This window comes from Alligator sinensis, unplaced genomic scaffold (genome assembly GCF_000455745.1).
Source record: "Alligator sinensis unplaced genomic scaffold, ASM45574v1 scaffold611_2, whole genome shotgun sequence".
Taxonomy (NCBI): Eukaryota; Metazoa; Chordata; order Crocodylia; family Alligatoridae; genus Alligator; species Alligator sinensis.
In genome coordinates, this window is record NW_005841869.1 from 222,737 (window position 1) to 248,435 (window position 25,699).

Sequence of the window (25,699 nt, forward strand, 5' to 3'; positions counted from 1 at the left end):
TTAGCAACGCAATGCAAGAACTCAAAACTGTAAGGAGGAAGAAAACTTCTGGAAGGATTTTTTTTGCAGTGTTTCATGTGCTAATTTGGTTCCTGTAAAACTAACATGATGCATGTCTGATATCAGGAGTATGAAAACCCAAGCTAATAAAGTAGATTAGAAAAAAGGTAATAGATCCTTTCAGTTTAAATGATAAACCTGTTTAAAATATGAAATGAACATTAATACTAACTTCTGGAAGTGGCAGGCAGCACCTGACAGATTTTGGTGTTTGCCTTTTTGAAGAAGTTGGTGGTTACAGCCTTATCATAGCTCAACAGGTGTCCTGATCATAAAAAAAAAAATTCCCACCTCCCAGGTGAGAATCAAACAGCAGAAAAGCTGCCTTTTAGCGATAGAACAACCCTGAACTGAAGAGATTTTTTTCATGCAGGTTTTGGACACTGTTGTCAGATGGCACAGTAGTTGTCTGTATCCTTTGTGGCAAGGTGGTATCTATCTCTGAAAATGGAGCTAGCATAGAAGTAAATATAAGGAGGATGCAAGGGAAACTGAATGTTTGTGTCAGGGGAAGCCATAGAAAAATGTTCTTTAATCCATGTCAGATCATTTGAACAATTTAACTCGCCAGTTGTTAATGTGTAACCCTGTCTTCCCTAGGAGGATGTCTATGGACAATACGACCCCCGCTACAGACACTATGATAGTACTGCTTATGTGGAGTCTGGGGGCTATCGGTATGCAGAGCCTGAGCGTCCCAGTTCTAGAGCTAGTCACTGCTCTGAGCGACCTCCTTCTAGGTACGTAATTCTGAGGCTCTGTAAAGGTTTACTACGTCCTGATGTACTGAATGGGACTGCAGAATGATCTTTTGTCTTGTGCAGTTCACAGTATGTGAGGGCCTAATGGCGTGACATTTTTATTGACAGTTGTCTGCAACATTTCAATTGATACATGCAATAAAGTGAAATCTAGGCAGCATGAATTGCAAGTTGCTCATTGCTTTTAGAGGTTAGCAAGCCAAGTGCCCTGCCTATGATTGCTGGACTCTTTACTGCTCCTTCAGCCGTTCATTTTTGTTGGCAGTCACTAGTGTTATTCCCACTCATTGGGGCTCAACAATACAACCAGTACTGATGTTTTGTTCTGTTTCATTGCGGACAGATGGAAGAGCATGCTAGCTACAATTGTCATTAAAGCCTAGTGCTTCCAAAATGACACGTCTGAGATAACAGGGTTGGAGAATTGAACAAATGGCATTTCTGCCCATAGCTCCTGGGATTTCCTTGCAAACACAGCAGCACGTGTTGCCTGTTGAACCAGCGTTGTCTCTGCTCACCCATAGGATTTTTGTTTTAACAGATGAATAAATTTAGCCTCTTAGACAATGGTGAAGAGTGGGTGAGTAGACGGAGTGTTTGGGTTGATACATTTTCGCGTTTTCTGTAAGCACAGCTTTACATCTCCTTCTGTCTGTGTGTTTTGAGCACCTTTTATAAGCGTTGGAGCTAATCTGTAAGACTGAGCAAAATCAATTTTGTTTCTCAACCTTACTCTGTCACTTCACTCAAACAAGTTTTGGGGAGTTAGGCCTTTTAAAATTGAATTAGTACAGGTAGGTTTCTATTTATTAAATTAACATACTTTATTTCTCAGGAATTATTACAGCTCAGCCCTGGCTCAGAGCAGTCGGTTAAGATCAAGCAGGAATGTTTTCCCGTGACACAATGGGCGTCTTAACTGCCAGAACCGCCATTGCGAATCTACTCGCTGATAGCCACCTTGACAAGGTCTTATCTGATCAGATTTACTTCTGCACCAGTGGATGCTATGTCTGCACAAGCTCCCCAAGCACTATTCTGCTAGTGTCCCACACTTGACATACCCAGCCATTCATTGAGTGTAGAGTGCCAGGTGTGTGATATGCCCATAGGGTAAACTAGTGCTTACAAACTCATTTACCATGTGACATAATTCCCATCTCATGAAGTGAAAAGATCCAGTTGTGGCTCCCACTCGATTCCTTCCCCTTTTCCCAGAGAACTTGTTTTGGTCAGAGAGTGTTGTCGGATGTTCTCCTTCAGGCCTGATTCCCAAAACGTCCTAGGGGGCCATGCACAAAAGACACCAATAAAAGGGCAAAGTTTTAAAGATAATGATCACATCCCACATTTTCCCTTCAAGTCGAATGACTCTTATAACTGCCTACGGCATTGTACCTATAACAGTCTATTCAGGCATGTTCTCATAGCTGAAAGCATCCTTTTTTAGCCAAATTCTTGTTTTAATAGGTGGTGGTGTCCCTGCATGCTGTCTGTCCAGACTACAGGCATTCTCACTTGGGCTCTGTATAAGACACCATTTTTTCATTCTATTTAGCCTTTTATCTTGGTCACTAAGAAACACATCTTTCATGGTGCATCACTACTGTGTCCCTCCTTGGTGGACTTGGGAGCACAGAGCTACCTGCAGGATGATTCATTCCATATACCCCATAAAACAGTTATATCTCAGTGCTATCTGTTTTTCCCACTAAGGTATTAAATATAGAAGGATGCCCAATGCTCGCTGTGTTGACACGGCAATCGAAACGCTGAGGTTGAAAGAGATGAAGCATTGAGTGAGTGCAGACTGATAGGGATTATATACGGATACTGCAGAGGGCAACACCAGTACTGTCAGTCTCCCAGTCAGCATAAGCATCAGCTGCAGGAAGAGCATGATGTTCGTGTAATATCAAGATACTTGAATAGGAGGCTACCCAAAGAGGAAGGATGAAACAAAGATGAGAGTAACTTTTTGGTTTGCTTTCCTCCTCACTGTGCACTTGCTGATAGTGAAAGCTGTTGGAATGATAGTCTTGCAGACGGAAGCCTTTTGTTGGCTCGTATCTTGTGTAGTGGTGGTTGCTTTGCTACTGTCCTGTAATATTCCTGATCCCAACTGATAGGAAACTGCTCTAGAAATGGGAAAAGAGACATGTCAGTGTGCAATAAGTTCCTGGCTGCTGTACTGAGACTCTTCAATAAGGATGTCAGTTGTAGCAACAGTGTTTGTGATCAATTGCCCGTAAGTAATGGAACTGATCGCCAAATAATTTTGCATAAGCCACAAGTGTATTATATGGCAGCAAGTTTCAGTCAGTGATGGCACAGAACAGTTGAAATTAATGACATCCCTGTATAGAGTCTCTTGGTCCCTGAGCCTTCCATTTCCTCTGACACCAATTTATTTTTAAGCTTTACCTCTAGATAATCCACTGACATTAGCTGTGCATATCCTCTGCCAGGTTCAAGAGCAGCCGTTATGCCTAATTTAATCCTGGTAATTTATTTCCCAAATTTCTTCCTCTTTCAGGCAGGGATATAAAGAAGATTATTATAATACAAAGAGCGGATGGAATGATTACTATGCAGACTATTATGCAAACCCATATGATTATGGAGGTAATGTTGGACAATTAATTGTGCATTTCTTTATAGAATAGCTGCTTCAGAAAAATGTCTCTGGGAAATGTGTTTAAAATTAGTGTCCATTTTAGTATTCTAAAACTAAAACTTCTGCTTCCGAAAAAGCCCCAACTGTTGTATGGTCCCCACAGGTAATTAGAATAAAGTTTTACTTACTGAAAGCTAATCTAGATTGTTTGCCCTTGATGCTCTGCTCTCCTCTGCGTTTGTTGGTTCAGGAGCTGGAAGAAGAGGGAGTTAAGCTGAGTCCATTTTGGATTCCCTGCTTGACTATTTTCCTCACTGCCAGGCTTTCCTTTTGCCTTTTTTCATTACGGTGATAAATGGTAGATGTAGAGAAAGGAGTGCTTGTTATAGGAGTATGTTGCACATTCTGTCGCTGTACGTGCTTATGCCTCAGCCTATGCTCCGGAGGTAAAATCTCAGCAGAAAACCAATTGACTGTAAAGCCTAAATTGATGGAATCCCTTGGGAGACGCTCTGCACCGGTATCCAGTATCCCCTGTGATCCTCCATGGCCCAAATGGGCTTTTACAGCATCCAAAGATGAGCCCTTGAATTCTGCCACACCAGTGCGGGTGGGGAGATCTAGATTCAATTCTGCCTCTTCCTTCAAGCTCCAGTTTACAGCAAGAGATCTCCTATAGTTTTGTTGAATAGTTTTATTGTAATATTGTGATAAAGCCTTTAAAAGATAGAAAAGATCTACTGAATTGTGAAAGCCATCCTTTCAGGTATCTCCTTACTTCTGATCAGTTATCTAATTATCATCCTTTGGCCAAAATTTTCACCAGATTATAAAATTGATATCCCGCATTTCTTCCCCCAGCCAGATGAGATGAAATAAAAACTAAGACAAAAACAATGAGTAAAAATATTTACAATAAAAAATAGTATTTTTTTTTTTTAAATGTTATCTTAAGATGTTTTTAATTTGGCTTTCTCAAATGTTACTAAAGCAGAGGGTTGGATTTTTAAAGAGGGGGGAACTAGGAAATACTTTGGACAGCTGACTTGGTAATTAAGATGATTATTTTGATCTTTTAAAGATCCAAATCGCTGGGACCCTTATTCATCAGCCTATGATCCCAGATACAGAGATCCCAGGAATTATGACCAAAGATATTGGTATGATGCTGAACACAACCTATACCAGAAGAGAGAACCGTATCCATACAGTAATAGGTTTGTAATCCCTGCCTCTTATTTGCAGACTTTAAGAGATGCCAGTAAAAACTCTTCGTAGACTTTTAAACGAAAAAAGTGGAAGAGAAACTAACATGTTCTAGACAGGGAAATAAATAGTGTGACCGATGTATTATAATAATTTATGAAGTAAAAGAGATTTTTCAAATGGTCACTGCCAATTTGCATGTTTCCTTTACGGAGAAAATTATTGGGGGAAATGAAGTGAATTGGGAAAGACCCAGTCTCAAAGGTTGAATTCAGGAAAAAAGTATTGTTTTGGCCAGATGCTTAAACAACACATGGTCTTGAAATGGAAATTACAACTTGGAGATGTTCTGCATTAAATTTTTGTTGGATAGGAATTATAGTGGGATGTTGGCCTTGATGTTTGAATTTCCAGAATGCCTTTACAAAGGTGCTTTTATGAAGTCACATTTGGTACAGTCTACAGTGCTTAAATTCACGGATGAGTCCCAACTCTTAAACAGTGTTCATTGCTGAATGGAAAGGAATTTCCAAGGAAGTGGGTTCTTCTCAAGAGGCAGGCTCCCTGCTTTATTTTGGTCTTTTTGTTGTTCTGAAGGCAAGAACAGTATGAAGATCATTGGCGATATGATCCTCGCTTTACTGGGAGTTTTGATGATGAAAGTGAACCTCGTAGGGACCCTTACAGTGACGAATTTGACAGGCGCAGCATGCACAGTGAGCGTTCTTCCCACAGCTTGCACAGTTCCCGCAGCGTTCACAGCAGCTTCAGCTCTCGCTCTCAGCAAGTGAGTTTTACATGAATGCATCGGGCATTGACTTTTCCTCTGTTCAACTTGTTGATGCTGGTGCTGGGAGCAGGGTTTTCTGACAGGTTATTATAGCAGTAGTACAACTGTAGAGTAGAAGTTAGCAAAAAATGAAGCGCACGGAAAAATATTTCTCTTCTAAGCAACAAAGACATTGTGTGAAAGATCACACTTAGTGGTTTAACTAAGTAACTACTTTCTTCTGAAGCCACAATATTCTCTTGACCCTAATGGGGTCTAGCTTGGGACTAGCTCACTGAGTTGTGTTTGGAACTGGAATGAAATTTGTGCTCTGTGTAACATAAGCAGGCAGGAAGAAACGGCCCCTGCTTTGAAGGGCTTTTGCTCTTAAGGCTTGATTCTACAGTTTGCTACCTATAAGAACTCTGCTGCCTCAATTGAAATGCGGGGGAAGAGATGCAGTTTCATCCGTTACACCACATGATTCTTCTTTCAGTTTTTGCAATCCAAGGGAAGTCCTTTGCCAGGTAGTATTAACCCAAGTGTAAGGAACCCCTAGAGATTTAAAGTGGGAAATGAAAAGGCCATAGAATCATTGGTCATATTTGCTGTACTGCTCAGTCCATGTGACTTTTAATGCAGTATGTATTAAATATGTTCCATTTAGAGCCAGCTTTATAGAAGCAACAATGATCTGACAGCTAATGTGTTCGAAACTACCACCCAGCCAGTCTCACTCCACGCAGATTATCCATATGGAGGATATGCTACTACTTTTGATGGTCAACAGACTTTTACAGATTATGGCTACTCGGGTGAAACTGGATGGCCAACTGTAGAACAAGGTACCTAACTAATTTTAACAGCCTCTTTGTGTTTCATGTGTACATTTTTAATTGTGAACCAGAACTACTGTAAACTGAATCAATGGCTCGGTAACTTTAAGTCGCCAAAATAACTGTCACTTGATTTGACTGTTCTCTCCACTTTAGTCCCATCTAGACCTATGACACCTGAGAAATTTTCAGTGCCTCATACCTGTGCGAGGTTTGGTCCTGGGGGTCATCTAATAAAAGTGTTGCCAAACCTGCCTTCAGAAGGACAACCAGCTTTGGTTGAAATACACAGCATGGAGGTAAGGCGGAAGTACCACTCAGATCCAAATGTGTTTTTTCTTTCCAGAGGAAGGAAAGAGAGCTTCATTTGCATTAGGAATGTCCTTCTGTTGTATGTGCAGTAGTACGTAGAAAAACAATAGCTGATTTTTTTTTTTTTTTTTTTCTGTTGTATACTTTTGTCTGTGTTTTTTCCCTTGGAGATGTCTTTATGTAAGCAGTTGGCTTACAAATGGCTTTGAGGCCCTCCTCTAGTAAGAGATCTTGTAGGCACAACATAAGGATCTTGCTCCTCTTTTCACAGTGGCATTTGCTTCTTTAAAACTGCATTCAGAAGAGGCTTCTGAATCCTAGGAAATTTGGAGTCTTGTTGCTTTGCTTTCTTTGTTCCATGTATGTTGCTGTTGACTGAAACCTCTGTATCTCAGTGCCTTTCTCTGCAGGAGCTGTTTTGCTCTCTTATTGAAGGGGAATCAAATATTCCATGTGTGTTTCCATTTCTTTTGGAACTCCATTGTTTTCCAAAGGGATTTTGATCAGCATCAGAGAGGACGAGAACTGCAAGGACAGCTTTTATGGGAAAAGATGACAACTCAAGGCTAAAATATCAGCAGGCAGGAGGTGGGGGCGGGGGGGTGGAGGATGTAACAATCTGCAGGCATTAGAATTGTATAAACAACAAGGAGTACAGCATTCCTCTGCCATCACAAAGAATAAGAAAAGTAATATTTTGGCAGAATACCAAGGATAACACCCCATGAGTTCTTTTGCTGTGGAACAGTTTCTAATGGAAAGTAGAGCTTCAGGCATTTAAACAGGCCTTAATCGAGATATCGTAGAAGTCTGTGCTGTCCGGGAGTGATGGAGTGGATGGCATCATAGGTTGCCTCTCTAAATTTGTTTTGATTCACTGTTTAGAGAGTGAATTACAAATAATGAAATAGAATAACGATATGTTTTTCATCTTATTTATATGATTTGTGTGTGTTTCTAGACAATGTTGCAACATTCTCCAGAACAAGAAGAGATGAGAGCATTTCCTGGCCCTCTTGCTAAGTATGTTTGATAGATTGCTGGTTTCGTTTTCCTTTGCACCTTTAAAAAGCTAGAAATGATGAGATTTAAATTGGCTGTAAATCACTTGTCAGCTTCCATATGCTAAAGTGTTGAGGGAGCTTTGACTGTACACTCTTCCACCCTCTGTTTATTGCAGTAATGATTTCTGATGTCTGATATTTGTCATCTCATTGTATATTTATCTTCCTTTTCCAGAGAGGACACCCATAAAGTGGATGTCATTAATTTTGCACAAAACAAAGCCACACAATGTTTTCAGAATGATAATCTAATTGACAAAGAGTCTGCAAGTCTGCTTTGGGAGTTTATTGTACTGCTGTGCAGACAGAATGGGGTATGTCTTATTTCTTCAAGTCTTTTAGCTAAACAATATTAGCATGTGGTTGATCCATTTATGTAACAGCAGCATTAGTACACATGGGGTGGTTACTGCTGGAATAGCGTGGAGACTTGCAAGTGAGATAGCAAACCAGTTGCCTGCAGGTGCTACTGTAATCGTACCTCTCAAAGTGCTAGGTAAAAGGCAATGTAGCTAATGAGTCTTTATCTGTACAGTCCCCTGGGACATGCCTGCCTTGGCCAATCCAATTTTCTCCTTTTATCCAACCCACTTTCTTTCGGAGTCACTTCTGTGTTAACCTTCAAGTGCCTCAAATATAAAAGGGTGAAGTAATTTGTTTGAAATGCCTTTAAAATATTGAATGTGTTTTTTCTTTTAGACTGTGGTAGGGACAGACATTGCAGAGCTTTTGCTACGCGATCATAAAACTGTGTGGCTTCCTGGGAAATCGCCCAATGAAGCAAACTTGATTGACTTCACTAATGAGGCTTTGGAGCAAGCGGAAGAAGAATCTGGTGAAGCTCAAATCTCATATCTCACTGATAGTCTTATAACAGCAATTGACAGTATTGAAAGAGAGACGGAGAGATTCAGGGAGCTGCTGCTTTATGGTCGTAAGAAGGTGAATGTTTACATTCTTGTGTTCGGTTCATTTAGTTTCTTCAAAAATGCCTATCCCCAAAACTTACACATAAGGCACGTAAGTACCGTGTCACGTAACGAATGAAAATGTAAAAAATACGGTTCACACGTTCACGGTGTCATTGCCCATTTGCCAACATACAGTCCAGCTAAAGATATATGTTTTGTGTCCCAGAGTTCACAGTTTAAAAGCCATATTATTTTGGAACATATAAACATTTGACTTAGTGTTTTCCATTCAGTTATAAGATACCTTCTAAGTATTTCAGTGTGTTTAAACTCGTTCCCCAGCAAACCGATTGATTGTCTTTGTATGCTGTCCACCCAAATAGGATGCACTGGAGTCTGCCATGAAGCATGGTTTATGGGGACATGCTCTGCTACTTGCCAGTAAAATGGACAGTAGAACACATGCAAGAGTCATGACCAGGTAGTAAGTTTTGTGTGGATGGTTAGTATGGTATGAACTAACCTTTTATTTTCCTTGAATGAAGTTAGACCTGCATGCCACTGTTCTTATGTGCCATGGCTGCAAAAGCATTATGGTTTAGTTATGTTGTTCACTAACTGAATTTAGTTAGGGCATGTTGGAGTTTTAATTTGATCTTCCGAGGCTTAAAATTAAGACCGCCTAATTTCAGTGTGTGTGGATAATTAAAAGCTACTCAGTGCCACAGCCTTTCACGTTAAATTTCCCCTGCCTACACCTTAAACCATATTTATACATGGACTTGCTAGCTGAGCCACCTATAAAGCTTTCATAGAATTGTTCCATGGTTTAATTTTGAACATAAATGAAAACAGGCAGAGGGAATAGTTTGTAAGCTAGTTGCTCTTGAGAAGTTAAAAGTGCATGCTTGCACAGTGTGGAGATCATTGTTAGGCACCTGAAGCAATTAAAAAAAAAAACAAACAAAAAAAAACAACAACCCACTGTCTTGCTTGCTTTGGGGAGTTAAAGACCCTCTTTTTTTTCTGTTGAAGAGGAAAGCAGCTGTATTCAAACAAATTCTGTCTCTAGATATGACAGTGTGGTCTTGTCTCCCACAGCTTGTTAACCTGTATATTCTACCTCCTGTCTGCTGTCCCTAGGAGCAAGAGGGTTGAGGTTGTTCTTGGACTTGGATTTGCAGACAGCAGAATTCCATTTACTCAAATCCTGTTTTAAAAATGATTCCCCCAGGCAGTTACCTATTTCAGTGTATTATTTTGCTACTGCATATACCTTTCTCAAAGCTGAACTCAATATGAAAAGCTTACTTGTTTTAATTGCCTACCTGGTATTGCTTATCTGACATTTTTTATTTTTGTCTTGTGTATTGAACTTTGTAGATTTGCCAACAGTCTCCCAATTAATGATCCTCTGCAGACTGTTTACCAGCTCATGTCTGGAAGAATGCCAGCTGCATCCACAGTGAGTTTTAAAAATAAGATGCAATTAAGAATTGTACATGTTTGTGTTATGAACTGTCTCGTGCTGTACATTAGCAACATGCTTTTGTGTATGTGCTTATATCTAGAATGCAGGATTAGTTGCTCCTTACTCAGTCCTTACTCAGGTTGACGTTCTTATTCACGCGCTCTGCCAGTCTCAGCCTTGACAGGTATCTGTTCCAATTCTAGTGCTGTGGTGATGAGAAGTGGGGAGACTGGAGGCCTCATCTTGCCATGGTACTATCCAATTTGACCAATAACATGGATTTGGAATCGAGGACTATCAGCACGATGGGTGATACTCTGGGTAACTAATTTAAAGTAGAAGCTGTGGAGACTAAAATGGGGGTGGCTAGTGGAAGAGGTTTTTTTTTTAAACTTAGAGTGGCTGTTTTTGTTATGAATGAGAACAGTTGATGCCCTTAAAGTTCAACTTCTTTGCTTCTGTGGATTTTTTTTGTCTTGTCGGGGATAAATATGAATAACCCAAACAGTGCAAGATGCTATGAATTACATAGGCACCACTTAAGATTAAATTCCTTAAACAATCCGTTGTATTTTATTTCAGCTTCCAAAGGCCTGTTAGATGCTGCACATTTTTGTTACATGATGGCCCAGGTTGGATTTGGAGTTTATACAAAGAAAACAACAAAGATTGTCCTAATTGGATCAAATCATAGGTTTGAATTTTTAATTACATGTCTAATTCACTTTCACCTTAATTATTAAAGCTAAGGGTTGGAGACTTAGGGGTAATGCTACACAGTAGCGATCTGACAAGCAGCTGTGGTTGGTTGGTGATTAAACTAACATCCTTCCTGCTTCATTTTAAAGGGCAAAAGTTGCTGATATACTCTGTGTCTAAAACATCTTATGACCAATTTTAGATGCATTGGATGTATCCCAATGCAGAGTGGGGGCAGTGGTAGATCAGTTTAGGTGTCACCCTGGTTTCAGAGACATGGGTTTGAGCCCTGCTCCGCATGTGGGCCAGAAATTGCCTCAAGTTGACCCAGCTGTATGTAACTACCTGGTCATTCAGTCAGGGAAGTCCAGGGTGATATTAACCCCCTGACAGTATGTCATTGCCTGGACCAACTGGCTTGTCGTAGCCATGCTTGCTGATAGATCAGTGAGCTTGGGAAGACCTGTGTCATTTTTTTTGATCACCTTTACAAATATATTAAATAGAAGCCTTCATCTTCAAGGCATTTAATTACTTTTTCTCCCTTTCTTCTAATAGCTTGCCATTTTTCAAGTTTGCCACCAATGAAGCCATTCAAAGAACAGAAGCCTATGAATATGCACAGTCGCTTGGTACCCAGCCTGGCAGCTTACCCAATTTCCAGGTGAAGAGCTGTTCTGTTTCTTGTTTAGTGTCGCTTTTTTTGAGAGGTAATCTTTCTTAAGTGACTGGTCTAGCATTCCCATGTATGCTTTAGCCAGCTCCAAGTGGGTCTTGTCTCTCCTAAACTTCCTCTCCAAATCCTCATTGTTTAAAATATTGGAAGGTAATTTTTGCAGCACAACCTATTCTAACTCTGAAACAAGTAAATGTTTTTTGCATCTCACACGCTGCAACTATGAGTTGTTGCTTTCTTTTTGGTATCCGAGCAGATGTAGATTTTTAAGGTGATTAGTGTGCTTTTTGTGGGGGTTGTGTCTTAATGATCATAAAATCTGTTTTTACTTCTTTTTAATGGTAATGTTATGAAATCCAGACTTCTAGAATGTAAAGGTAATGATCTGAATTTAGAGATTAAAGAAAAAAATCTAGCAGGATTTATGTTGACCTTCTTGATGTACAGGTTCTTACCCCTTGGCAACTTGAGTGGGGGAAACTTTTGACTAGTATTCATGTTAAATCTGGACTAGATGTGATAACAGGTCGTTTGAGTTTGGTACTGAAGGGTCTTAGGTTCTGGGCCTGTGAATATAATTTTACCTTCTCATTCTCCAGGTTTTCAAATTCATCTACGCTTGTCGACTAGCTGAGTTGGGACTTGCTGCACAAGCTTTCCATTATTGTGAAGTGATTTCCAAAACTGTTCTTAGAGATCCCCAGTACTATTCACCTGTGCTTATCAACCAGCTTGTTCAGGTATGATACATATGAGTGCTTCCTGGAATTAAGCCTTCATGGCTTAATATGTCATGAGCCAGGATTTATAGCTTAGAAACCTCTAAAATTGCTGGTTCTATTGACTTCCTGACTAGCGACCATGATTTTTGTAATGTTTCATTTTGACAGGTATCGTCACAGTTGCGCCTGTTTGACCCTCAGATCAAGGAGAAACCAGAGCAGGAAACATTTATTGAACCTACTTGGTTAGTACGACTTCGACACTTGGACGGACAGATCAAGGTATGGAACCAATTTTTCTAAGATTTGACACTTGCCTTCAGATTATTACGGACCCTCTTCATAAAATGGCTTTTTATATAAATGTGCAAGTAATATACAAGATGCGTTTGTGTGAGGGAAGGTGTGCCTATACATCTTGATTGCAATAATGAGGTTAATTTGGAATTAATTACTTTTCACGTTTGCAAAAAAGCAGTTGCTTCACTGCTCATTTCTGAGTTGTGAATGGAAAATCTGAATTGAAAAGTTCTGATTTTTTTTTTTTTTCCTTTGCCTTCAAGAAACTAACAAATGGTCTGTGTTCTTTTTGTTAGGATTTTCCCATCATGGGTTATGATTTGTAACATCTGGTGTTTTTTCTTTTTCTTTCTTCTTACTAAAGGAGGGTATAATAGCTTACAGTGCAGATAGATCCACCCCTCAGCAATATGCCTCTAGCACACCAAGCTCTGAGTTAGACCATATCAGCCAATGTGATGGAGCAGGAGGTACACCAGACATGGGTCCTGGTACTGAAAACCAACTGCTAGCATCCTTGTTACCGAATATGGTCCAGCCCATGCAAAGTGTGCAGCTGATGCCTTCAGGTCAGTATTTTGAATCGCTCTCCTTGTCATCAAAGGGCAAAAAGGAAAATGGTTTCCAACTTTGGAAAATCATTAAAACAAAAAAACTAACAGGGTTTCATTTGTGAAATGTATGATTTTTCATCATTAGGACTAAAGTTTATACAGCATTAGAAGTCAGGGTACTACTTTACCAATAAATGCCAGGTTTTTTCTGATTACACATGAATAGAGATAAAGGTTTTGTCATGGCTCATAAATGAGCCTATATATTGTGCTGTGCCCCCAATTTATCTTCCCCAAAGGGAAGAGAAACAGTAAAAAAAACCTATTGGAAATGTGAGCTGGGAGAGCATTGTCTCTTGGCTTTTTCACAAGAGTTTGGATTTAAGTGGGCTAGACAGCTCCTGGCTTTCCAGTCTTTTGCTCAAGTCATGTCTCTTTCCATTTAGTTACAAGTAACTTCTTCAAACTTTGTACTGCAGCGCCTCACACAATTCTTGATGGATCGTCTACAACGATGCCTCCTCCTCCACAGCAAGACCCTGGTGGTACTGTTCCTTTCTATCTTGTGGCCCCCACTTCAATTGGTCCAGGGCCTAGTTTTGCACCTCCAGGCTTTCCACATCAATGCGGAGTGGCACAGCCACCCCTCTACCTGAGCCCTGCAGTGCCACCAGGAGGGCCACCACCTCTAGCAGCCGATGCCTGGCCAGAAGAACGGATAAACCAAGAAACAGGTTTGGTCTCAAATGTGTTCCCTGTCCTTAAGGGGGACCGAAGTCTTTCAGGCAATAGAATACAGAGTATCATGGTACTTGAAATGGTGAAGTGTTGAGGGAGATCATAAAGGTGAAAAAGCCTCTTTAATAAGACCTAAATAGTATTGGTCTTGGATGCCAGGTTTGACTTGGTCATGATATGAAATTAGTAAAACCCCACACCAGTCTGCTTAGCCTCTGTTGAAGGCTCGTTGGTCAGAATACTTCTGAATGTAATATAGTTGGCATTACTGCTGGAGAGGCTCATAACTAAAATTACAGGAGGGTCTGTGATTAAAATTGGAGGCAGTTTTAGTACTGTGGAAAGTCTAGAACTCATGGCAGAGCATGCTGTATGTCAAAACTGAGGCATAGAGAGGATCTTGCATAGAGCCTTTGCCACTGCATAGTTATTTCAGCTGGTTTTGATCCTCCACGTGGACCAAAACCCAGCAACTCCATGCAAACTCCAGTCCATGCAGCCTCTGGATATTCAGATTCTTTTAAAGCACCAAGTTCTCTACATAACCACTGAGAACTTGGACTTCTCTTTTGTTTTTAAAAGAATGCTTAAAATGGCTAACACGTTCTGTTGTTGTTTTTTCAAGCAATGCAGAGGCTTCCCCAGGAATCTCCAGGTCGAAAGAATTTCCCGGAGCAAAGAGAGGATGATTTCTATGGCAAAATGGCTAGCATGGTATTTCTGTCTCCTACATCTCTAATGCAGCTGACAGTGGTGAAAAATTGTGTGCAAACATAGAACTTGCTGTTTGCCAGCACTTTAAAATAGTAAATGCAGCATGTGTATGTTTCTTCAGACTGAAGAAAAAAACATGAGAAATTGGACACGATCTATTTGGTGTATCCATTTTCGGAACGTTATAAGAAAACAAGACTTATTGCTTTGTGGCCTTTAAATTGCTTGCCCCATCACTTTTTCTTGCTTCTTTCAGACCAGTGGGTCTTGAAAGAGCTGCAGGATACTTCAGTGACTAAGAGAACTTGGAGAGGGAAACTGACCCTGCTTTGCAAAATTAACACATTTAGAACCTGGCCATAAGAAGCTGTCTCTCTCTCTCCTGCACAGCAGTTATTTTCAGTATTAAATGCCACTGAAATTGGGCATCCCTTTGAGCAAACAATTTAGTCTTCTGAGGTGACAATTGCTTGAGGCAGAATTGGCATAAACCTTGCTTAACATGGAAGCATTTGCCCACTGCTGAAGGATTCAGATGTTTTAACTGCTTTTTAAGCAATTGTACAAATAGACTCTAATCAAAATTGTTAAATAAGGAGACAAAGAACTGAAGACCCAAGATACAATGTAGTAAGCCTTACTATTCAGGTGAGGGTTTTCTGTGGACTTTCATTTTTAGTTTTCCGTGACCCTTTCTTGATTGATAGCTGTTTGAGCTGTTGATGACTAGGCAATGAAATGCCCTAATTTCACGATGTCTGTCATAGATGGGTCACACTGCTGTGTAATCATGTAGCTAGGCTACAGGTTTCTTTTCTTTGTACACTGGACCTAAACGCAAGGGCAGTGATACACTTGAATAACTAAGGCTGATACATCCTGTATTGTGTGGAAGCACTTAATTAAAATGGGAAAAGGTGGGAATGTACTGTCTGCAGTTTTTAGTTGCTTGCTTGTTAAGCACGTGCTGGCTTTATATTTAACCAGGCACCAGGACGAAGATCCAGATCTACCTCCCAGTCTTCAGCACACATGGTATGCCACATCCTGGCTGCTTTTTTCACTGAATCTTTATTCTTGTCTACATTTCGCCTGCTTCTGATGACTTGGCATCTCTTTTTTTTCATTGCTGACTTCTTTGAAAAAAAAAAAAAAAAAAAAAGGAATTTACTTGTGCAAAATTAAACCTTGTTTGAAAAGTTAATAGTGGGAGGATTTAAACTGCTGCCTATTGGTAATGCAGGGCTACGGGCGGAGATCACGAACCACTTCTGAGTCCTCCACCCATTCAGTAGGACGAGAGAGATCTAATTCAGCGGTAAAGCAGCCCTCTCCTCCTCCCCCATCCATTCCTGAAGGGAAGGAGACCAAGAAAGACGCCAAGAAGGAGGTGGCATCTAGAAAGGTAAATTGCACTGAATATGCGGTTACAACAGCCAGTGATGACTGTCAGCTAAGACACGTGGTTTCCCTAAGCTGGGAGATGGAAGGCTGCCTCTCTGAGTTTTGTTAGACTATATGTCACCTTTGTTTCTATGTTCACGTCTTAGCCGAAAGTCTGACGCATGCACGGTGCTGTTAGTTATGTACTTGTATAGGCACTGAATCATTGCTTCACTGCTTTCTTATTCTCTTCTGGGGCCAGTTCAAAATTGCCTTGTCTGAATTTATAATCCCCAGTGGATTTAGTCCAGGCATTCTCTGAGACTTTATCCTTTTCCCCTCCCTAATCTGTTTCTGCTTCACTGACATTGGTCTCCTGTCCTTACATACAATTCTGTCTACTGGGGAGAGCTTCCGCTTACAGCTTCTCCCATCTGGCTGAGCCTTCTTGTATCCCTCTGCCTCATTAAAACTCACAATTTCAGACATCACCTGAAAGCAGCTTTTCTGTCTTCCTTATACACCTGGAGTGTTTTTATTAATTGTAAGCAAAACCATTTTGGAATAAGCTTAAATGAAAAGACACTAATGCATTGGAATTGTTGTATGAAGTGATTTTTAACTCGGCTGCAAGCAGCCTTTTGGAGAACGACACTAAAAAGACTTGTATTTATTTTTAGAGTGGTGCAAATTGGTTTCGATGGCTGATGGGAAAAGGAAAGAATGAAGCTCACCTTCCAGACGATAAGAACAAATCAGTAAGGGTCCTAAACCACAGCGCACATCACACATGTGAATTTGCTAAAATGGTTTTCTAGTGCACTGGTTACATTTTGCTTGGCAACATGTAAACACATACATGACGCGTAAATGTCCTCAGTGATGAGTTAATTCTGAAATGGCTTTTAAAAAAATGACTTGAAATGGCTTGCTGCTTAGCTGGTTGTGTGACCTATGTGCACTACTGACCAAGATCTGTGATTTCTTCATAGATCGTTTGGGATGAAAAGAAGCAGCGCTGGGTCAATTTAGATGAGCCAGAAGAAGAGGTAAAGATCTGAGGAAATTCTGGTTTGCTAAATGGATAATGATAATTTACGGGGATTTTTGGTTGTAGCCGTGTTGGTCTAAGGACATGGGCAGACAAGGTTCTTTGGGTAAATGTCATCTCTTTAATTAATTTGTTTAGGTAGTGTAATAAGAGATCACGTTTACCCAAAAAACCTTGTCTGCCTAATGATCATGTAAATGCTTCAGAAGTTAATAGGAGCTATAGACAGTGGCTAGGAATCACCTTTTGTTAGATTGCCTTGCATTACAATATAGTATCTGCAGCTGAAGTGGCTTTTCTGCCTTCAGTTACTGGTGTGGACTGGCTGACTGGAGTGAACGTTAAAAGTGGAATTGCTCTGACTTTACATAAGTGTATCTGAAGACTAGAACTTGGCTTTTTGTATAGAAGCTGATATCTAGACTAGTATTTCCCACCTGGTTGATTACTGGTATGATGCAGTATAGCTTGAAACAATATTGGAGGGGAGAATGAGTCTTAGGGAACTGAAAACTTAAGAGTCTAAAGCAAAGAGGACGTCTGCTACTGCCCTTTGTATAATCTTGCCCATTGAGGTCAGCTGTTTTCTGTTGGTTTCTTGAAACACATGTTGTGTAGGCTTAGAACTGTTATAACCAGTGCATATTTTACTCTAACATTTTATAGTAAATGTATTGAAAACGGAAAGACTCATCAGCATTAAACACTGCTCTTCAGCATGCCGTTAATTTTGTGTTTCTTGCCTACAGAGCAAGCCACCACCTCCACCTCCAACAGGGTTTCCTAAAGTTCCCCAGGCAGCTCCACCTGGACCTGGGGGTCCACCCGGTGCCTCAGTCAACATGTTCTCCAGAAGAGCAGGTAAGAACACAGCAATAGGTGGCTCTCTTTTTTTTTTTTTCTATAGGAAGGTTTTAAGATTTTTTTGCTTAAGACAAGCATGTCAGCCCTTTGGGAGATGGCTTTTCTCGGGAAGCACCTGGCAGCTCAGTTGTATCATGGAGCTGTGTATACTAGGTGTCACCATGGCAATCACGGTTAGTGTTGTGTGCTGTGTCTCGGGAATTCACCGTCCCAGCTCTCGGGTTTGCTCTTTCTTGATCTTGGAAGATGTTCTAACCAGAAAACAGCCTGTCTTAATTTTAAACTGCTAATGCAGAAAGTTTCATCACCATGTTTATATTTTGCTGTTCAGCAGGAAGCAGAGCTCGTTATGTGGATGTTCTAAATCCAAGTGGAGCAAAATCGAGCAGTGCTGTTCCTGCCCCGTCAGACCTGTTTGCCCCGTTGGCACCCATGCCTATCCCTGCAAACCTGTTCGTACCAAACTCAGGTGTGTAAGCCAAAGGTGGATAAATTGCAGTGAGATAGCAGACAAGCTTCTTTTAAGATGCCTATGTGTCATAGTCTGAGTCTAAAAAATATTAATTCCTCTTATTATCTGTTCTGAATTTTAAAAGACGGGGAGGTCCATATCAGCTTAGTCTGCAAAAACTGCTGCAGCTCCATAAACAGCCTCTTGTAGAAAATCTGTAGTAAGCAGGGTTATGTGATCTGTTACAAGATCATTAGGATTGAGAAGCAGGGACATATAGTAATGAGGGGGAATAATTCCAAGACCTGTACCATAAACAGAACAGTGCTCTTAAACAGTAATATTAAGCAGTAGGACTTCAATTTAATAAGTGAGAGGCTGTACTAGAACCCTCGGGAGCCCTAAGAAAGCAGTGCAAGCTGCATGTGTTCTTTTGTAGATAATAAGCTGTTTTGCTTCCCTCAGTTTGATCTTTGCTAGACATTATTCTTTAACCATTGGAGTGTTCACATTTCACTAATTGCTTGCTGTCGGATCACATTTTTTTTTTCTCACCTGCTGCTTTCTGGCCAAGGCTGTCTATTTTAGACTTTAAAAGCATATTTGGTTGCTACAGATCCTCTGCTTAATGTGTTTATACTTTTTTAGAGGTTCCCTACCTAAATATATTAATCTCTTATATGCAGCTAGCTTTAATATAAATAGCTGCATATAATATAAATAGCTGCACACATGCTCACTGGGCCAAACTAGCAACCAGCTCTGAGGGGATACTGAGGAAATAATTCTTCCGGTATGTCTTTACTTTGAAGATGATCAGATCAGTGTAACTTTTTAAGTGAGAGTTTTTTTACCTGTATCTCCTCTAGTTCCAGAGGAATCCCAGCCTACAGAAGGGAGTGGGGCAGTCGAGCAGACACCAGCTACAAATCAAGCCAACATTGATGCTGCTGCAGCTGCAGAACCACAGGTAGGTTGGTACGGCTGCAGACTATTCGGTGCCTCCAACTACAGCTTTAATTGACAAACCAAGTATATTGCACTTGCAGTTTTCTAGCAGCAAAACCTACGCACTGTTCCTGTGCCCAGACTTAATCCCTTGTGAGAGAAAAGGAGAGAAGGGAAAGCAGAAGGGTGATGAGTAAAGACCAAAAAAAGAAAAATCTTAGCAGGTTCAGGTTCTTTATCTGGCACTGGGTGCAGGCATTGTGAGCATGGTGTTTGCTGGATAAGGACTCCAGCCTTTTGGTTTTTCCTGGTGCATGCAGTCAGCTATGCCACTGGTCTGGTACCTTATGGTTGCTGAATCAGGTGACGGGCTCCATTTGTAGAGAGCAGTCATGTCTTTCCAATGCTCTAGTACCCTTTATCTGGTTCATGTCATTCACTGTTCTGTTTAATCAAAGCACATGGACTGTATTTGAAATTCATTGAGTACTGAGGCAGGAGTTATTTCCTCAAGCATCACTGTTTTTTGGCCTTGCAACATAAAAAAACTACAATGCCAATGTCTTATCAAGGAACTAGAGTGTTTTGTCTAAATCTGCAACTTCATAGGATGCAAATGATGGCCGTTTGGTAAGACTTGTCAACGCTTGGATTTAACAGCATGCTGTCACATTAGCACACGGAAGAGAATATCCTCAAAGTGTTTCAAAAATACCAAGGAGTCCTCACTATTTAGTTCTAACCCATAACATTTGTCATTTTACTTTAATGTTTTTGGCCCCTATATGCTTCCAAAATGCTATCTTAACTCCCCTGATGTAGTAAAATGTTACTGTTAGAAAAATTCGAGTATAGCCCTGAGTAGGACAGTGCCCACAAGCTCCCCATAATACAGAATTTGAGAACCCTTGTAGCAGTTAAGTATGTCAGGCATGTTACGTCAGTGCTTCGTGTACTGCAGTGCTTTATTTGCTTCAGAGTGGTTAACGTATGCATGAAGGAAATCATCATTCTGGTGCTAATCTACATATGATCTTCCTGATTTTTAAATGGAGATCCACAAGGTTGCATTTGATTTGGGTTTTTTTTTTTTGTTTTACATTTACAGTATTTAAATTCTGCCATGCTTCCTCCTGGTTCTGAACTCCCTGCATCCAATCCAGACGGCTCCCAGTCAGGCGAGGTAAGGTTTGATTCAAAGCAGATGCCTAATGACTTTGTATGGTAAGTTTAACCATTAGGCTGTAGAGGCCTTAGCAGGCATAATCTAAAACAGCAATTAACTGTGTCGATTGTTGACTAGCTGAGATGGAAACTTAGTGACTGCATCCAGAAATGTAAGTGATAGAGGCCAAAGTTCAAGTTAAGTGTCATCGCTGTGGCGAGAACACCCTTTCCATGTCAGTTTTTTTGAAAGGTCCTTCTAAGAGTGAAGTGTGAAGTTAAACATTTGTAGGGTCTCTCTTTGCCTCTGTGCATACATTTAATGTCACTAATATTAAATGCAAGATACACAAAGAGGAGACTAGACCACTGTGTGCCAGGCAGAATAACATGACATTTTGTTCCTACTAAATGTTTTCTGTATCTACATAATTTCATGCTTTAAAAAAATCCTTTTTGATTTTAAACTAACTTCTGGCTTTTTGTTTTGTTTTTTTTTTTAACATGAAGTTGGTTTAACCTTTGGCAGAACAAAATTTTGAATTAAAATAAAACTGAAAGCTTGGGGCAGTGACTTGCATGACGATTTTATTTGTGTTTTTGTATGTGTGTGTTCTTGCTGTTTTGTAGCTTTCGCGCTCTAGTTCAATGAGTTCATTATCACGTGAAGTAAGCCAGCATTTTAATCAGGTACATGTGGCTGGCCGTTCTCACTTACGTTAACTCCTCCCCCCTTCCCCCCTCCTTTTTTCCCCTTTTTAATTTGCTTTTGCTCAGTTCCTTACTAATGCTGCTTTCAAGTTGTCATCTTCCTTTTCTCCATATCACAGAAATAACATTAAGAGTAACCAATGATGCAGTGTTCCTTTTAACACTCAAACAGGGTCTTTAAAGTTTCACGTGTACCAAAGACAATACACAGAATCTAGGCATGCTTTTATTTTTGTTTCTAAGTAATTCACCTGGGGATTTTGATCAGCTGTGTCCCAAGATAGTAAAGAAGCCAGTAGCTTTAAAAAAAAAAAAAAAACAAAAAAAAACCCAGCCCCCCTACCCCCCAAAACAACCAGACCAAAAAAGAAAAACCTCACTAGGCTGCAGCCACTCTCAAAATCTTAGTGGTAACATTGCCCATTTCATCAGCGAACAGTCCCTGTAGGAATTAAAGGAATGCTTCATCTCTGCTGTGAGTTTCAGTACTCTGGGGTCACGGTAAAGGGCTGACAATCTTTTTTTCTGGTGTTTAACTAAAGCAGAATAGGTATCACAGATGGTGTGTATATTTTTGGGGGAGGCTGAAAGTCTACTAACAAAAGCAGAAAATACTAATTCAGTAAAGTTGCACTGGTGTGTGTTTTTTGGTTTTTGCATGCTTTCGATTTTGAGAGCTGTTGACAGTTTGTGCATGTGATATTGTTTTGCTAATACTTACATTAAGCAAGTATTTTTTTAAAATGCAAAATGTGTCAGCACTTTTTGCAATTGTAATATAATCTGCTGCTCTGTATATATTAGATATTCCTGTGAAGTATCTTTTTTTCTACAAGTAAGCAATTCAAGCTTGGGAGAAGTGGTACAGTTCTGTTGTTTTGCATAGCACATTAATTTATTAATCTGTTTTCTAGCCTCTCAGTAGCGTACCACCGTCAGGGGGACCTCCCACCGGCACTGTTCAGTTCTACAACCCTTCTCATTTTGCACATGTGAGTGAAATCCTTCTGTTGCTGCCTGGGTTCATTGACCACGACTATAAAGTTACCTAGCTAAATATTACCTGTATAGCTGTTAATTGCAGTGAACCTCCTTTCCTTTGGGAAACTGCCTTCCCAAGTCTGCTTCAGCATGGCCGCAAATACCAGCTGCCATTTTTTTTATCATGCCTGCACTCCTTCTGTTCTGCCTTTGCATTCCACCTCTTACACAGCCTCTCTTCTCATTCCTACCGACGTCGCTCATCTCTTCCACACCACCTTTTGAGTCCTGTCTATCCTTCTTCATCTTTCAGGTCCCCATCTACACCTCTCCTGATTCCACAGCACCAGCTCATTTAACCTACTACATATTTTCTGGCATATTTCCCTTTGTTTGGCCTGTCTCCCTAGTGTTTGGACACATGGTGAGATCAAGTCACTGAGCTTGTTTTTAGACTGTTCCTGCCATGCAACAGGGCCCCCCTCTCCCATCCTGGTCATCACCTGCGCTGGGCAGAATCAAGCTAGGTGTTGGAATAGGCTTCTAAAATACAGGACCCGGCATTTTAACGCTCATGTCATTTGACAAGCGCATCATCTGCCTTGTGGAAGTCATTGCAGATCTTGTACTTACACAGTCCGCTGTGTGGTAACGTGGCTGTTTTAATCCTGCATGTCACATTCGGTACAGACCAATCCAGTTCCCGTTTAAGTCGTTTGAAATTGGATCAGTGCCTTAAGCCTGTTGTGTCCAAAGCAAATTGCTGCTTTACCTTGGAGAGAAAACACTAGTCAGATTTTTTTTCAGGGGTTTTACATTCAGTAGCTAAAGGGGCGGTTAAGTTGCTTGGTGGTTCATTGTTTATTTTTCTCTCTCTAAATCTTTTCAGTCTCCTGCACCCAGTGGAAGTTCAAGGATGGGAAGAATTGGACAGAGAAAATACCCAACGTTGAAATAGACAATGGCGGAGTGCTTGGGACACTTTCATGCTAGTTCTGGATATACAAAGACCAACTCAAATTTTATGGCACGTGGTTATCAGTACTATCTTGCAATTGATATGACACTAATTTAATGCTGGCTGATTGCTTTTCATGGGTCTTCCTACTTGCAGCTCACCTACATGAATCATTACCAAGCAAGGGTGTAAAAAAAAAAAAAAAAAAAAAAGTCCTTCAAAGGTGATTAGGTCTTACTTTCCACTGGGGGTGAAAAGGTGGACAGGGACAGAAAACAGTTACTGTCTGTTACAAAAACCATCTCGACACTGCATACACAGTTCTCCATTGAGGTTTTTTTTAAACCTCATGCAACTTAAAGCCACATTAATTTCTAAGGACTCCCTAATTTCTGAGGGATGCCTCCCTCCCAATGGAGGACACATGCCCACACGTTAACACCCGACTTGGGCCTGAAAAGGACTGTGCACATTTTAATACATGGGAAAACAATACTGATGTTTGTCAGTATATGAAGGTTGAAGACACACATCTGAGAAATGCCTCACATGCAATTTTTTTGGGAGACGGGGCCACAGCTCATCCAAATAAATTGACCTATATTGAATGAAAACTGTGACTGTAATAAATCTAAAATGAATCTGATCTGGATCTTATCTAGTATGTATGTAGTTTGTGTTTTAGACTACTTGTAAAACAAATTGTATATTCTGAAAGAAGCTCTCTGTATAATAGCCGATGCTGTACTATTTCTGACGAGTGAGTGAGTGTTCTTTTTAAGTGCAATATGGTTACTTGCTTTCTCTCAGACTCTTGGCACCATGTAATTAGGGTGGTAACAGCTTGAAAGTTGTTGAAAAATGTTCTTGTTGAGTGCCAGAATCCTCTGTCCTTCAGCTAAACTAACTAAGGTCTTAAATAGTTAACAGATGATTTTCAAACCATACTAAGTTAGGTAAACTAGACCTCTCTGCCAGCGGACTTGGAGAAAAGCTTTAGGTTTTAACATAGAAAATTCTAAAAACAATTGAGGTGCAAACGTGAATTGAAAAGGCAAAATGATCCACCCAGAGAAAATACACTTGAAAATATTTATTGAATCATTAGGTCACATTTTCTTTAGGATTTGCCAAGGAAGCTGATTAATGTTTGCAGCTCTGCCCACAACTAGAAATAATGTAGATGTGGAATTGCTGCTGTCGTCCCTGTTTCTTTTCTTTTTTGTTTTTTTTTCTTTTCCTTGGGTAACATGACCAGCTTTCTGAAATCTGGACAGCCTTAAGTACGTTCCAAAGGGATAACATATGGGCTTGAGGTGTGTTGTTTGGAAGAATTCGTAGCCTCCCGATGACGGTCCGTGCTCTAAATCCTCGAGTCGGTCAGCAGCGATCGATGTGTTTTGTTTTTTTTCCCTCTCCTAACTCAAAAGCCCTGTTCAGCTACTGGGCTTCCTTGGGTTCAGCCGCGCCGCTGACGTGTCTTTCAGTAGAGACTGCCAAGCATCTTAACTCAAAGAACGCTTCCTCTGAGCTGGGAGCTGCTATCTTTCCTAAGTGTTAGATTTGACACTGTAAATTCTTAAATAAAATATTTTGCGCTCTGGAGCACTTTCACACTTCACTACTTCCTGTGGTTCTTGCTCAGCCGAGGAGAGACCCCCCCCTCCAGAGCCCGGCCCCTGCTCTCCTCGGTCCGCGGCCGGGATGCCGAGGCGGGGACCCAGCGGGGCGCACGGGTGCGCTCATCTCTCCCTGCCTCTGCGTCCTGCTCCACCCGCCTGCGTGCCCGCTGCCTTCTGCTGCGGAGACCGAGTCGTTGGACTCGGTGCTCCCTTCTCTTCTGCAAGCTTTCGGGTGCGAGCGCCCGGCAAGAGGTCGGGTTGACCCAAAGAACCTCGTCCTTTGCCCATTGCGGGGGCACCCCGTGCTGCAGGTGCCCCCTCACCCCGCTCCTGGCCCAGGAGCTCCCTGCCCCGCACGGGGGTTTGAGCTCCTACCGATGCACTTGGGTTCATCTTCGCTTCCAGCGCTGCCTGAGCCAGGCAGCCCCTAGCCCTCGGGGCTGTCCTGCCAGAGCCTGCTGCTGCCCCCACCCCGCCTGCCAGGGGGCCGCCTGGTTGCTAGGGGCGGGCCTACTCCGGTTGCTAGGGGCGGGTCAGACCTACCCCGGTTGCTAAGGGCGGGCCTACTCCGGTTGCTAAACCCAGGTCTACTCCGGTTGCTAGGGGCGGGTCAGACCTCCGGTTGCTAAGGCCAGGCCTACTGTGGTTGCTAAGGGCGGGCCTGCTCCGGTTGCTAAACCCGGGTCTACTCTGGTTGCTAGGGGAGGGTCAGACCTACTCCGGTTGCTAGTGGCAAGCCAGGCGTACTCCGGTTGCTAAGGCCGGGCCAGGCGTATTCCGGTTGCTAGGGGCGGGGCGGGTTTACTCCGGTTGCTAGCGCCAAACCAGGCCTACCCCGGTTGCTAGGGGCGGGGTGAACCTACTCCGGTTGCTAGGGGCGGGGCGAGTTTACTCCGATTTCTAGCGCCAAGTCAGGCCTACCCCGGTTGCTAGGGGCGGGGCGGGCCTACCCCAGTTGCTAGGCCCGAGCCGGGCCTGCTCGGGGCAGCGGAGGCCGCCGGGCCTGCAGCGGTGAGCGAGGCCGGGGCCGGCGGCGCCCGGGTGTTTTCCCTCAGGCTGGGCAGGAGGGAGTCTCCTGGGCCCCCCGTGTGACATGAACCAAGCCCGCCTCCCTGCCCGCGGCGCGTGGGAGCTGGCGCGGGACGGGCCGCGCCTC

At 41.7% G+C, this 25,699-nt stretch overlaps 1 protein-coding gene across 6 annotated transcripts in view; it reads left to right on the forward strand.

Annotated features, from left to right (window-relative positions):
• Positions 1-24,542, forward strand: part of SEC16A (SEC16 homolog A, endoplasmic reticulum export factor) — a 34,666-nt gene extending 10,124 nt beyond the window's left edge. For 2 of the 6 annotated variants that reach the window (XM_006016865.3, XM_025193700.1), the window contains 30 exons: positions 661-800; positions 3,358-3,446; positions 4,520-4,655; positions 5,242-5,431; positions 6,081-6,258; positions 6,406-6,548; positions 7,523-7,584; positions 7,801-7,939; positions 8,325-8,567; positions 8,920-9,017; positions 9,920-10,001; positions 10,211-10,328; positions 10,590-10,701; positions 11,265-11,370; positions 11,982-12,122; positions 12,273-12,386; positions 12,769-12,973; positions 13,438-13,692; positions 14,322-14,410; positions 15,398-15,445; positions 15,654-15,815; positions 16,474-16,551; positions 16,786-16,842; positions 17,594-17,705; positions 18,040-18,177; positions 19,029-19,129; positions 20,216-20,290; positions 20,902-20,961; positions 21,897-21,974; positions 22,853-24,542. In XM_006016865.3, the coding sequence (XP_006016927.1) occupies positions 661-800; positions 3,358-3,446; positions 4,520-4,655; positions 5,242-5,431; positions 6,081-6,258; positions 6,406-6,548; positions 7,523-7,584; positions 7,801-7,939; positions 8,325-8,567; positions 8,920-9,017; positions 9,920-10,001; positions 10,211-10,328; positions 10,590-10,701; positions 11,265-11,370; positions 11,982-12,122; positions 12,273-12,386; positions 12,769-12,973; positions 13,438-13,692; positions 14,322-14,410; positions 15,398-15,445; positions 15,654-15,815; positions 16,474-16,551; positions 16,786-16,842; positions 17,594-17,705; positions 18,040-18,177; positions 19,029-19,129; positions 20,216-20,290; positions 20,902-20,961; positions 21,897-21,974; positions 22,853-22,921 (3,618 nt within the window). In that variant the 3' untranslated portion in view covers positions 22,922-24,542. Of the gene's footprint in view, positions 1-660; positions 801-3,357; positions 3,447-4,519; positions 4,656-5,241; positions 5,432-6,080; positions 6,259-6,405; positions 6,549-7,522; positions 7,585-7,800; positions 7,940-8,324; positions 8,568-8,919; positions 9,018-9,919; positions 10,002-10,210; positions 10,329-10,589; positions 10,702-11,264; positions 11,371-11,981; positions 12,123-12,272; positions 12,387-12,768; positions 12,974-13,437; positions 13,693-14,321; positions 14,411-15,397; positions 15,446-15,653; positions 15,816-16,473; positions 16,552-16,785; positions 16,843-17,593; positions 17,706-18,039; positions 18,178-19,028; positions 19,130-20,215; positions 20,291-20,901; positions 20,962-21,896; positions 21,975-22,852 lie in introns of those variants that run through there. The other 4 variants (XM_025193683.1, XM_006016867.3, XM_006016866.3 and 1 more) reach the window with 4 other exon arrangements.
• Positions 24,543-25,699: the final 1,157 nt, after the last annotated feature.